At 34.8% G+C, this 14120-nt stretch overlaps 1 protein-coding gene across 5 annotated transcripts; it reads right to left on the reverse strand.

The window, feature by feature from the left end:
• Nucleotides 1-552: 552 nt before the first annotated feature.
• LOC122585692 (abscisic-aldehyde oxidase-like) lies at nt 553-11567 on the reverse strand. Of its 5 annotated transcripts, XR_006321765.1 has the most exons (11): nt 11180-11556; nt 8295-9935; nt 7854-8104; nt 7569-7778; nt 6675-6893; nt 5518-6579; nt 5272-5370; nt 4979-5168; nt 4656-4885; nt 1264-1319; nt 553-884 (listed from the first exon to the last, which is right to left on the reverse strand). XR_006321765.1 is itself a non-coding variant. In XM_043757814.1 (10 exons), the coding sequence occupies exons 1-9, from the start codon at nt 11355-11357 to the stop codon at nt 4662-4664; spliced, it is 4074 nt and encodes a 1357-aa protein (XP_043613749.1). In that variant the 5' UTR covers nt 11358-11556; the 3' UTR covers nt 553-884; nt 4656-4661. The 5 variants fall into 5 exon arrangements, 4 of the variants coding, with proteins under 4 accessions (XP_043613749.1, XP_043613750.1, XP_043613748.1 ...); XM_043757814.1 differs by lacking the exon at nt 1264-1319; XM_043757815.1 differs by lacking the exons at nt 553-884; nt 1264-1319 and adding an exon at nt 2799-3157.
• Nucleotides 11568-14120: the final 2553 nt, after the last annotated feature.

Below are 14120 nucleotides of genomic sequence, written 5' to 3' on the forward strand. Positions count from 1 at the left end.
TTATCGATCCTTGTGATTCGATATGCAAATGTATGCGTTTAGTTTTGTTGTAGTAGCTCGGTTGGCTTGAAAATATGGAACTCTGAAATGTAGGTATTTTGATAATGTTGGATTGAAAATATGAAGCTTTGTAGGCTTTTTGATAATGTTAGATATTGATAGGTTGAAACGACTAGATTCAATTTAGACCCAAATATTGAAACACAAAAATTTTATGTCTTATACTTAGAAAAATACGACCAATTTTCGCAAAAAAATCAAAATGTTTCAAATCAAGGAAAGACCCTTGGACTATTCTTAAAATGATGTAAATAGACTACTATGCGAGTTTCAGGACCTGAAAAGATCAAACGAAGACTCAGTAAAAACTTGTGAAAAATTATTGAAGAGCACGACTCTTGTTTCTGCAAGAGCCGTCCTCAAAGGCCGTCCCTGGAAACAAAGGCAGTCCTGTAGCTTCGTACTTTGACACTTTAATCAACTTTCGACCCCTTTTTCTCATTATCGAGTTTCGTACAACTGATAAACAACTTCATTTTGACATAAAAGACATAACACAACATTTCCAAAAGTCTTTATACCATCCGTTGCCACAAACCGAGTTTACAAGACTAAACGAGTCATATTACCCAAGTTGACATCGACTAGGGTTTTATAATACATCAATATACGAAAGACTATGACTATAACTCAACTTTTTCCAGAAATGTACATAACAAAACTTTACCAAAAACACCTCATATGTACCAAGAGCCAATAGTCCCAAGGGAGTCACTATGGGTTCTAGCCATTAACCAATTTTTACCGTAAAAGTCAACATTTCCACAATTCATATCATCATTAATCTTCAAAGCACTAAATCTTGTTTCCACATCCGGAACAACCTATAAAAGGGTAAACAACTAAAAAAGTAAGCAAAGCTTAGTGAATACCATTGCATACGCTTATACACACGAAGGAGGGCAAAAACACAAAGGACTATCACATGTAGCCAATGGCATCGTCATACCATCACTTGCATACTCACCTTTGCGCTAACAAAACATACATGGATCCATATACGCTAAATAATAATCTCAAGAGGTTCTTAGGCCTTATCTCAATACAACAAGAGGTTCTTAGGCCTCATCTCAATTCAACTATGGGATTCTTAGGCCCCGACCTCAAATTAGGCCCTAACACCAAATCGATTACCATACACGGAATCCACCATCATATGGTAATCGACCCAACGTACATATAATCATATGCAAGAGTACTCACCTCATTCGCGACAACCAAATCCATGATGACCATCTAACAATCATATTGCTTTTCACCTAGCAATAATTCACAATTTACACATATAAGGTCATCAAGCTCAATTACCTCAAACACAAGGTTAACAAGCCAAATATTACTATCTTTACTAGCATCTCAAAGCCCAACCCAAGTTTTATATAAATCACATTCTCATCATTCTCTAAGGTTGGCTTCTTTCAACATCTCATTTTACTTTTACAACACCATGGTCATAACTCATTTTAATACAAAAATCATCATTTCATTATCTCATCAATATGATCATACACATTATACTCAAAGATCATTATTTCCATCTTCTCATAATCACTTCTATATAATCATACTACATTTTTACTCAAAATCTTCATTTTCTTGCTTTGGCCATAAAAATTACTAAAAACACTTTTATCAAAACATTCATATTACTACACATCAATATGCTTCATTACAAGTAATAATTTAGAAAAAGCATTATAGTATAACCATCTCACTTGTTAACTTCCAATTTATTAATTTTTCATGAACATGCTTGAATTTAGATAAATAACTCATTTTAAAGAAAAACCCCCAATTTTATAGATTAATAACTCATTTTAAAGAAAACCCCCAATTTTATTTAATAATAAGAACCCTAAATTCTCAAGAACAAACAAAGGTAACTTAATGGAAATTATTACCTTCAAGATTAAGAATTAGAATTAAGTTGAAAATCACTATTGTCGTCGTCTTCTTTTCTTCTAAAATTTGGTCCACACACACAACCCACACTCTTAATTTCTCCCAATTAGATGATTAAGACTTGAATGTTATTATTATTAGCTAAAGGAAAATTCTTGGATTTAAATGATATTAGAAACATTCTTGAAGATATTTGAATTGGAAGTAAAATGGAGAAAAGGAGATGATGATGATGAAGAAGAAAAGGGTGAGTCACAAACAAGGAAATGGCTGGCACTTTCTCTAAGTGCCACACCCTCTTTCTTTTTTTAGATGGGTATTATACCCGTTATCTGCTAAAGTTTCAACTAAATTAACCTCATATCTAAAAATAAAATACTAGGAAACTATGTTAATGTCAAAACTATGATATAAATTAATTTATTTTACCTTTCAAAATCTTGGGGTGTTACATAAGTTCTTTTGATAATGCCAAAAATATTGATATGATATTATTACTATATTTGTTTCGAATTAATATTATTTAGTTAAACCGTGTCTTTAATATTTTGGTTCGTTAAAGGTATCCTTTAAACTTTTTTGAGTTAAATGATTTTTGTTATAAAAACTTCTTGGTCTATTATATGTATTTGTATATCTACGCACTGAGCAATTGGCTCAGTCGCAATTTTTCTTTCCCTGCGACAGGTATTAAGAAAGAGTAGAGAAATGGAATTTAACTAGCTTCTGCGCATAAAGGATTCGTTGAAGAGCAAGGTCAAGGATCATTTAGGCTATTATAATTGTAATTTGTAAATATATTAAGGGAAATTTTGTTTAGCACCCTTCGGTCATTGTTTAAGTTTGAAAATAACACTTCATATTCGAGTTTAGAAGCAGGGTGTTACATCTCTTGTACTTTTAAAATGATTAGTACTAAAACTAACAACACATTAAATATAATGAAGTCTTGGTTACTTAAAATCATACCAAGGCAACTTGTATATAAACACCTATATAAAATCTAATCGAATGTAATGTAATTCTAATCATGATTATTATTTGAAGCAGATTGACCACTTTCACCCTGACCACTCTGCCATGATCCTCTTGGAATCCAGTGATGGTTGTTAGGCTCAATCTCTTGATCATTTTTCGTTGAGTTTGGCTTTCCATTATCACCTTCATCATTAACCATCATCATCATGTTCCTTTTCTTCATTGCATATCCCATTTCTTGTGTTAGTAGCAACACCATCAATACGAGCATGATCAACTTCTTCATCACACCTCTCTTTCTATATATATTATTTGTTTAAGGGTAGTGTTGTTTCTTAGTGTATACTCTAAAATGAGTTGGTCTAAATGGTGTTATGTGCTACTTATATATATTTGGCAATTTGGCATAGATATTATAAAGAAGGTGAAAGTGGAAAGAAAGTTGATTAGAAAAATCTAGACTTTTGGGCTTTCCACTAAAGTGGGAGGTGATGGTAGGCCAAAACATGTTACACAACTTAAGTTTCTAGTGGCAGATAGTTTTAGCAATAATGAACTATACTTTATGTATCATAAGTTGTATGATAGTTAAGATTTTTTAATTTAGCTATGGAAATAAGGCTACACGTGTCCTATATAACGGTTTCTTTCTAGATATTTAGTGTTTGCCACATTGAAATGTGCCACGTGGTCATATAGAATCTATCTCCGTATCAAACGTGATCTTTTCTAACATCAATCATTGTATGAAAACAATGTGCTATATCTTACAAAAGGTGTAGATTGAGAGGCATGCTTGACCCGGGTGTTGTTTTGACACCAGCTATCGTCCATCTGATAAGGAATAGCTTCAGGCAAATTTCTTAACACGGTGTGATACACTCAAGATGCTGTTTGAACCAAAAACGTCCCTATTTTTTCAAAAGTCCATCCAATGAAACCACGTATGTTACGGGTTTAGGTACCACTTGAGCAATGCTCAGTTGGCAAGCAATGTGTTATCAGATAAACTTTTATGTAACTACAATTGGTTGGTCAAATCATGCATGTGCTATTACTGCTATATCAAATTACCCAAATTAAACCTTAAAACAGAACAACCCAATTCATCCGAAAGAAACCTGTCAACTCGTTTGACCAGACCATTAAACAAGTCAGTTGGTTGTATTCAGGTTACTAGATTTTGGGTTAGAGTTGACGATCCCAACCCTATTATATAATCAGGCCGGATTTGGTTAGTAAATATAAAACAGCCAAACCCTCAACCTGGCGCTATTGTCACCCCTAGTTTTTTTATCCTGTTAAATTAACAAATTTAAAAAAAAAACGTTTATGAAACCAGGTTGAAATATTGATCAAGAAGCATAATATAAGAGTCTATATTATGGAAAATGATAAATCCTCCTAACTAAATATCCTAAAAATCCTCCTAACACTTTAAGAAGGTGATATGTGGTATCCACTGATTCTCTTTCCTAATCTTGCCACCTGATTTTTCCACATGGCATCATCCAATAGTTAGGAGAATTTTTAGACTATTTAGTTAGGAGGATTAGTCACTTCCCCTATATTATTATAACTATATCGTGATGTGATGTTAATGGATGATGACACAAATTACATGTTGACCAATCTGCACAAAGAACCTTGCAACAGCAGAAGGCTGAAACTAGCTACTTTATTATGTACGTATAGGTGTAAAGAAAAAAGCATACCATTTTTTACGAGCCAGATAACAAGGTCTGAAGGTAAAATTCAACATTATCGAGCCCACACATTGTCTTCACCACTGGCATGGTAGCAGGAACATCTAACTGGAAAAATGAATCAGAACCGTCTGATTCTAATCCCTTCCAACGAGACAGTTGGTTTCTTGCTTCTCTAATGGCGGCTCTAGTTGCACAATGAACAGAAGCTGCTAGAAGTAATGGTGGCTCACCAGAAGCTGCATGTCACAAGAACCATCACAATATTAGAATAAGTTTACATTCCCAATTTATTACGTACCACTTAGCTCAGTGAATTCTTTTGATCATACCTTTTGAAGAAAGAACACGCTCTTTATGATGTCCACTGTTAAGTATTTGCACATTGAGTTGGCTAGGTATAGTGTCAATTGTTGGGATCTTGTATGTCCATGTGCCGTCCACAACAACCAAGCCATCAGAGTTTGTAAGGTACTCTTCATGAATAAAAAACCCCATTCCTTGCACAAATGCCCCCTCAATCTGTAGAAAGTTATGTCATAATTGATCCCAATTTACTATATATGGGTCTTAAAATATATTGTAAATCAAATTATTTTGACTATCAGTTATCTTAAAAACATACCTGTCCCAAATCCACAGCAGGATTCAAGCTCTGTCCACAATCATATATTAAGTCTGCTTGCAAGCATTTGGTTTCTCCGGTCAGAATGTTTACCTCCACCTACTTTTCCCACATAATTAGCATCACAGCGTGAAATTCATCACGAAAAATACGGCAAGAACTTTTAGATGGCTTTTGACTCATAAACAAATCTAAGAAACATGCTTTAACAATGACAAATAAGAAAACGCCAGAATAAAAAATTACCTCACTTACTGCAGCACCGTAATTAATGTATCTCATGGACGTATACTCGGGTACAAAAAATGAGCTTGCTGATAAATTAAGGGATTGGGAATGTGCTTGCAGAATAAGAAAGTCCCATTTAATTGAGCCTGTTTGTTCTTTTAGCCTTTCCTTTAAAGGCATGAGCCTTTCAACCAAAACACTGCAGCAAAGTCTGACTGCCTCACAGCTTGCTTCAGAAGTAGTGCTTCCAGCAGTAAACCCGCCTTGAATCATACTCAATGTATCTGCTTGTATGACCCGTACCTTGTCCAATAGCCCATCGGCTCCATCACACTGAACCAAACTTAGACAATAAGCAGTCATTTGTTTAACCTTGGTCCATAACCCCTGACCCAATTCAATACCACCAACTTCTACTACGACTGACCCATCCCGTAAGATACTTACTTTGCCGGGTGTCGGTCTCAATGACACCTCGTGCAAAACAGGTACTCGAGAAAGGCCCCTTTTTCGCCATATATTACGCTCATTGAACTTGTTGACTTGTTCAACTCTGTAGTCAAAGTTTGAAGATTTCATTAACTTATCCCATATAAGTGGTAAAGTATACTCTGAAGGCTCACCAGCACTAACACCATAAAATTTCCGAAGGCTATCAAAATTGTGAAAATTCGTCTCCCTGACAGAACCAACATCGATAGAAAGCACACCTGCAATATGCTCTATCACCACTTCAGCTATAAATGACGCTTGTACTTCTCCTGGAGCTCGCATTGCAGATTTACTAGAATGGTTTGTTTTACATATTTTAAAGTCGAATGAAAAGGCACCAAAATCGTACTTTTTAAGTGCACCAATCATATTCCATGGTAATATAGGGCTTACATCGGGTGACATCCCAGCGTTGACTAGAATATCAAGATGTAGGGCTGTGATCTTTCCATTTGATTTAAAGCCTACTGTGTAATTTATCTTCATGGGATGTCTTCCTCCCGCCATTATCATGTCGGCTTTCCGGTTGACATATGTTCTTACCGGGCGGCGTAAGTTGTACGCTGCAAGTGCACATGCTGTTGCTACCTATTTTATCAATAAAACAAGTAGCGGGTTTACAGTATTAGTAACATAATATGGAATTAAAACCAAAATTTAATAAGGAAATAGCTGATACTCACGGGCATAGCTTTAATAGCCTTGCCACCGAACCCTCCTCCAACTCTCCTCGTAATTACACGGACATTATGTTCGGGAATATTAAGACACTGTGCAATCACACTTTGTGCATACTCGGGGACCTGAATGGAACTGTACACCACCATGCAGTTGTCTTCATCTGGAACAGCTAATGCAGTTTGTGTCTCCATATAGAAATAGTACTGTGATGGAAGTGTAATCTGGATTTCAAGAACAAATTTTAAACATTTAATTAAAAAATGACCTTCAAAAAGAGTGTTACTGCGTAAGAACTCGTTCCAATCGAAAAGAATGAAAGTGGAACGATGGGTGCATCAGGCATGTTGGGTTACAGCTCAAAATGGGTTCATGTTGAAATGGATCATTTTGAAGTTGTATCCGAAAATAGTCAATCTTGGACGACCCGTAAGTACTGTTTGTGTAAAAGGAATAAGCATACAACCTGATCACCTTAAAAGCCTTGAATTGTGGGCTCCTGATACCTTCCATCATGGTTTTAGTTGTGATTAGAAAGTATATGGGTCAACCCAATGCTTCAGGCTTTGGGGTGTTACAAATTGTCCATTTTAAAAAAGTATTTTGCATATATTGTTGTGTTGCTTATGTACCTATGATAACAACAGAAATGTTATAACTTTATAACTTATCGTTATGTAAAACAACTTAGTAGGTTGTATGCAGTAAAATAAGATGTTGTGTAACTTTCAACCGGTTTGGCCCATTTGACCTATACCCCTTTAAGCTATTTTATATGTTTTGTTTGAACCGTTTGAGATAAAACATTGCCCAAAGCGAAAATTTCTTAAGTGTACTGAAGTACTGATGTTACCACGATAAAATAACTGAAAATGGAAAGACATATTTTGGTAATATACCTCAGCAGAGCGGATTTGGTGATCAGCATCAGCCATTCCTTTCGAAAAATCACCAATCTGTGAAGGATATAAAAATGAAGGGACTTCAAAAAAGCTTGATTTCTCAACCGCCTGTTCAACAGTTAATATAGGTGGCTCTAAGTCTTCAGTGCTGTAATCAATCATGGCCATATCAGCTGCCATATCTGCATTCTTCTGTGTATCTGCCACCTAACAATTTCATTTCTTTTTAGCATGCCTGTTAATAAATTATACAACAGAAAGTCTTTAAGTAAACCGAATTACCGAAAATGCTATTCGCTGACCAGTACATTCGGTTAGCTCATTGGCGAATAAAGATTCAGGACCAAATAAGGTCTTAGCTCCTATATTATCCCCACCTTCTGGAATATCGCGAAATGAAATAACACCATTTACATCTGATTTAGAGTTTAACTTGATGCCCTTCACCCATGCTAGCGGCTTGGTGCTATAAATGAATGCTCCATGAAGGCAGTTCAATGGTGAAGGAATGTCATCTACAAAAACAGCTTCACCTGTATGATTAAAACTGATTCAGGCTATGAGTAGGTTAAGACCTTCTTAGGGGCGGAAAGTAAAACATATTATTAATGGCTCGATATGTTGTGTTTTATCCCTAACGGGTCAACCTTGCCCGATTTAACCAGAACCCCTTTTGACCCATTACCCAAACTTTTCTTGAAGTAAAAACTAAGTAACACACACCAGAAGCCTGAATGGCAGCACCAGACTTTACGATTGGTTGACCGACCGGGTAATATTCATTGCTCGATTCTATCACCTGCTTTGCAGATGACAATAATGCTCTTTCACAATCATCAAATGTCATTCTTGAACCAAGTTCAGGAGAGCTGTAATTGGATTTAGGAATGGAACCGTAAGAATCAAGTATTGGTAAGAGGAAGTCAAAAAGAAAGGCAACAGCCAAGCTCGATCGATAAGCAAGATGGGATGTCCCATTTTCAGGCGAAACAGACTCCCTTACCAATTTGAGAGTTTCATATAATAAACCAACACTTAACGTCTTTCCCACAATATGATTTTCAACCATGCTCGCCCTGATTGCATGTTTAACCCCAAAAGAACCAAAAGCCAACTGAATACTGTTTATAACAATGCTACTATCACATGAAGAAACATCAGCGAAAAAAGCAGCATTTAAATAAGGCAATGCATTCCCAAGAGGGCGTGGTGAAGCACGATAAGTTTCAAATAAAAGTTTTGTCCCAGTTTTCTTCGAGTAGCCATTTTTGGTTGATTTCAAGCATGGGATCTGTACACTCAAAAGTACGTTTCTTGAATCTAAAGTGGGCTTTTCAAGAAACTCCTCTAGTGTAATAGTTTCTTTTTTTACCCCTGTCAGGATAGTAACTTTTGATTTCACAGCAAGAAGTACTGTAGCAATATCAGAAGGGAAATTCTGCCTTTGAGCCATCACCAAATTTCCACCTATACTTGCTAAATTTCGAACAGATTGAGAAGCAATTTTCTCAAAATGTGAAGCAATTTTCTTGAACACCATATCATCTTTGGAGCAAGAATCATCTTTTCTTTCTTCTTTTAAAGCCAAGATTAATTTAGAGATTGAAACAGTTGCTCCAACTTCAATCTGTGAGTCAACTCTCGTAATTACAGAAAGCTCGGGAATAAACCTTAAATCAATGTATTTGTCATAATGTTTGGTTTCCTTATAATAACCGATTCCTGTGTTACCAGCAACCAGTTTTACCTTCACACCTTTTACAGCTTCCAGTGATCTCCCAAGTTCCTCTATAGAAAGCGGACTATGCCAAGACCAATTCTGATAATTCAAAACTGTGGCAGACTTGTATTCGTTTTTCAAGAACTCGGGGTATGTACGTATCTGTTTTGAATCATAAATAGGTAGTTTATGTAGTTTGGCATCCTTATTCCAAAATGCATTAAGCCCCAAATCTTCCATATCAACATCAGCTGCAAAACTTTTGCATACATCAGCAATGGGTCGATAACCAGTGCACCTGCATAGATTCCCAGATATTGACTTCTCGGCTTCTGAGGCAGTGAGTTTAGACAAGCCAGGAGCGGGTTCAGGTCGATGGGTTTTTTCTGCATTCACAAGTGCAGAGAAGAGTGAAACACACATCCCTGGAGTGCAAAAACCGCACTGAGATGCATGAAAGCCTGCAAAACGTTGGTGAATGGAATGAAATCCATCTTTGCTGTTCCCAAGTCCTTCGGTTGTAGTAATTGAGCACCCGTTTATGCTGCAAAGAAGTGTAAGACATGAACTGACTGTATAATCTTCAACTTGATTGAGGTTGGAGTCAAACTTGGACAGTAGAACATTACAAGCACCGCAACCACCTACAATAACGAAATCCATGTAATATGCAAACACTTAAAACCAGACACTGCATTACATTAAGGTAAAAGGGTATATCTGCTTCAATATAATGTTGGAATCTCATAATTCAATTGGTACCATCAGCATAATTATCAGATATATTACATATCATACCGCCAATAATTTTACGCACAAAATTAAGAAAAAAATATATATATATTCATCAGACATACCAAATCCTAAAAGCTTCATTAAGCAATATATTAAGAAATTCTTGAAGGTCTGTCAATAGATTATGTCTTAAATGGTTGTACTTTCATAGCCAATTATTTTCCACCTGAAATTTTTAACCATAACATGAGACCAAATCTTACTGCCCGGCCAAAAGGGTATTTTGATGCACCAGATATAGTTGACGCACCTAACTACCTCGACGCACATGCTTTTTACTCTGATGCTTGTAATACTTCGAGACTAATGACTTGCTCTTCTATGCAATGCACCTAACACTTTGATGCAGCTGACTTGGTAGTAATAGCATCAGAGTGTAAAAATTAGGAGCATCGATCAGGTTCACTTGCATCAACGTCAGGTACCCGTTTTTGGCAAGACACAGAGGATCGAGGACGCGTGGAAGCACATAGCGCTTCTTACACATCGTACATTATGAAGATGACCCTTTCTCACTTAATCCTTCACCAATATAGATATAGACTAATATCGGTGGTAATTAAGATTCCATTCTTGTAGTACTCGCATTTGTTTAGCTCATTTTAAGAGTTTATGGGTTGTCTAAATGAAATTTCACTAAGAATACAAGCTAGCTTACTTTTAAGTGGTTAATTATAAACTTGTCAATTTAAGCTTAAGGGGAATATATATTAGCTAAATAAGACTACAATTATGCCCCAAAAGGGAAGTGATATTCGTACCATGATATATCTACCACGAGACGCTTGTGTTTTACTGACTTGTATGATATGTTATAAAAGCTGTACCGTGGTAGATAAATCAGTATTTGTGGTACAAATATCACTTCTCCTCAAAAACAGTAATTAGACAAACAAACTACGAATTTTTATCATTACTAGCTAAGGATAACCAGAGAGGTTATTTCTGGTTTAGTCTATCCAAGGAGAATCTTTTACTAGATTATTATGTACGCGACCTTATCGAGGAATCATGGTTACATTTTACTATTACAAGTACTATAGATATAAATAAAATAAACATAATAAGTGTGAGAATGAAGCAGCAAACGTACCTTCACCACAGCCAAGCTTAACACTCTTGAACCGACTTTGAGAACGCAAGAAGTGAAGCAAAGTCGTTGACGGGTCAACGTTAGAGACCTCAAAACGTTGTCCATTAATCGCAAAAACAAGGTGGTTCTGTTTTACTGATGGTTGTTCTTGTGTGTCACTAGTAGTGGTATGCTCCATTGTTGTTGTATAGATTGAGTTTGACTTTGTTAGTCGTTGGTTGGTGGTGTTTGGAAGATAGATAGATAGATAGATAGATATTGGTCGGTGGGAGGCCGTCGAAGCAAATCTAGCTACGGAAAAGCAAACAAGTGTTGGCAGTTGATGTATGGCTAGTTCCGCACCTAAAAGCCGCCTTTCGTGTCTTTTGCGAATCTTCTTTGTCACTAGAAGAGTAAAAAGTTTGCCTTTTCTTTATTCTTTCGTCACTATCATAGTATATATAATATAAAATAAAAAATATATAATATAAAATAAAATGATAAATTCTCGTAAGGATTAGCCTGAAAATCTTTCTAAAACTTTAAATACTCGTATATGATATGTGTTATCATAAACCCTCTTAAGGATTAGCTTAAAAATCTTTCTAAAACTTTAAATATATGACATATGTTATCCACTAATTTCCTTTCTTAATCTTGCTCCATAATTTTTTTACATGTCATCGTCTAATACTTAAGAGGATTTTTAAACTATTTTATTAGAAAGATTAATCATTTCCCGTAAAGGAAATATATCACGTCCTACATACCATCCAACCACTTTCTTTTAAGTTTTAACATAAGGGAAATGATATTTGTACCATTAATTTTTATAGATGTATCACAATGTACAAGTTGTATTGCTAATTGTACAAATTAACAATGCACAGTTGTGATACATTTATCAAAAGAAGTGATATGAATATCACTTCCTTTAACATAAAATAGACATGTTATGCCATTTGCAACCCCATTCAAGGTGGTATAGGTTGTCTGGACTCTTTCGCCGTCTTTGATTGGATGAAAATAGGTATCTATAGTGTACAACAAAGGATCTTTATATTAAGCTTAAAGCCAAACACTTTTAGATAGCTAAAAATACTAGCACTAAATACTATATACACATTTGTAGTTTATTTATTTCTTCTTGAACTTTGTCTCGATAATAGACCACAAAAATATCATCATGATATTAACGAAATCATGCAATCGTTTTTCAACAAGTCATTAATCTAAGAGAAAATAGTATTTTTGACGATCTTTACCGATACATTATAATACCATTGAGCCTTATCACAACATCAATATCAATCGAGTATAACTAGTCAAATATCCGAGGTGGTACGGTAGTGAGAGATAAAAAATGAATTAGAAAAATAAAATGATTTATGGATGAGAGGAAAAAAAATGAGTGATTGTGATTTGAGGTGAGAGAAAAATGAGTGATTGAGATTTAAGAGTATTATAGGTATATTAGATAAAATAAAAGATAATTTGGATAAATCAAGTTCTTTTGAAAAAATAAAAGAAAGTCATTGCTTTATAAGACAATATACATATAGATATAGATATCTATACTATCTTATAAAGCATTTTGTCTTTTTTTTTTTATAAAAATCTTAAAAGATGATTTGAACCACCTAAATTACATCACTTCTTTTTTCACTAATTTAAACATCTCTACCTAATATAACTATAATACATTTAAATCTCAACAACTCATTTTCGTCTCTCTCTTCAAATTTCAACCACTCATGTTTTCGCTCTTCTCCATAAATCATTTTATTCCTCTAATTCACTCAAAATTGTTTATCTAAAAAACCGTTTATCGATAAATTATAAAAATTGTACGAGTGTTATTAAAATTTCATTCTTTTTCATTAAAGATGTCATTTGATATACTTTCGACGAATTTTTAAATCCGAGGACGGAGCCCATACGGCTAAAACATTTGGCTATCACATTTTATGACTTATCAACTCCTATGACCTATCACCCCTACCCAAGGGCGTAGCTACATAGGGGCCGGGAGGGGCGCCCGACCTCCCGAAATTTTTTTTGCGATGTAGGGGGTATATTGTTTTCGTGTAGAAAAATTTTGATATACTCGGTTTCGACCCCCCATCTTAATTGTGAAATTTTTTTTATATACTAAGCAATAAAATTGATCCATTACATTTTACATAAACCAACAAAATTACTTAGCCCAAACTAAAACTCATTACTTAATTAAAAATTTAGCCCACTGAATTCAAGGTTTTTAAAGGTCGAAAGATTGAACTCTAATTTCTTCAGTGAATCGAACCAGGTACCAACCGTTTGTCTCCTTTTTAATATTTACTTGTCTTGGACAAATGTTTAGTTTTGCCGTGATTGAACCTTTTTTTATAATAATAGTATCTAATTTTTTACCTGGCCCGAATCGAATCACTGACCCGAACATATTACCTGAAAAATAGCGTTAGGAAAAAAAAATTTAGATCCCGATCCCTACTCAAAAATTTCTAGCTTCGCCACTGCCCCTACCATCTCATCGTTGTAACGCGCGGACATTTTCCCTCATAGATATAAATATAGATTTTATTTTTATTTTTATTTGTTTTTTGAAAAACAGATATAGATTAATTAATCAAATACGCATTTTAACTAGGAATCAGCTAGCCATGCATATAGTGGGACCCCCCCCCCATGCTTAAAAAATATACTCCGTACATGATATATAAACTAGTCTTATGTCCACACAATATTGTAACAGTGTGTTTTTTAATGTAAAATTAGTTGATGTAAATGAAGTGGTGTAGTTATTTAAGAGTTAAAGATAAATGTTGTAAATTAAGTTCGGTAAGAATATTATAGGTATTTCAAGTAAATATTATAAGTATTTCATATAGGAATATTTAAAAATAACGAATAAAATGGATGAGTTAGATTGTTACTAAGTTGAAAAAAATGGAAAGAACTA

This window comes from Erigeron canadensis, chromosome 1, assembly GCF_010389155.1.
Source record: "Erigeron canadensis isolate Cc75 chromosome 1, C_canadensis_v1, whole genome shotgun sequence".
Classification (NCBI taxonomy): domain Eukaryota; kingdom Viridiplantae; phylum Streptophyta; class Magnoliopsida; order Asterales; family Asteraceae; genus Erigeron; species Erigeron canadensis.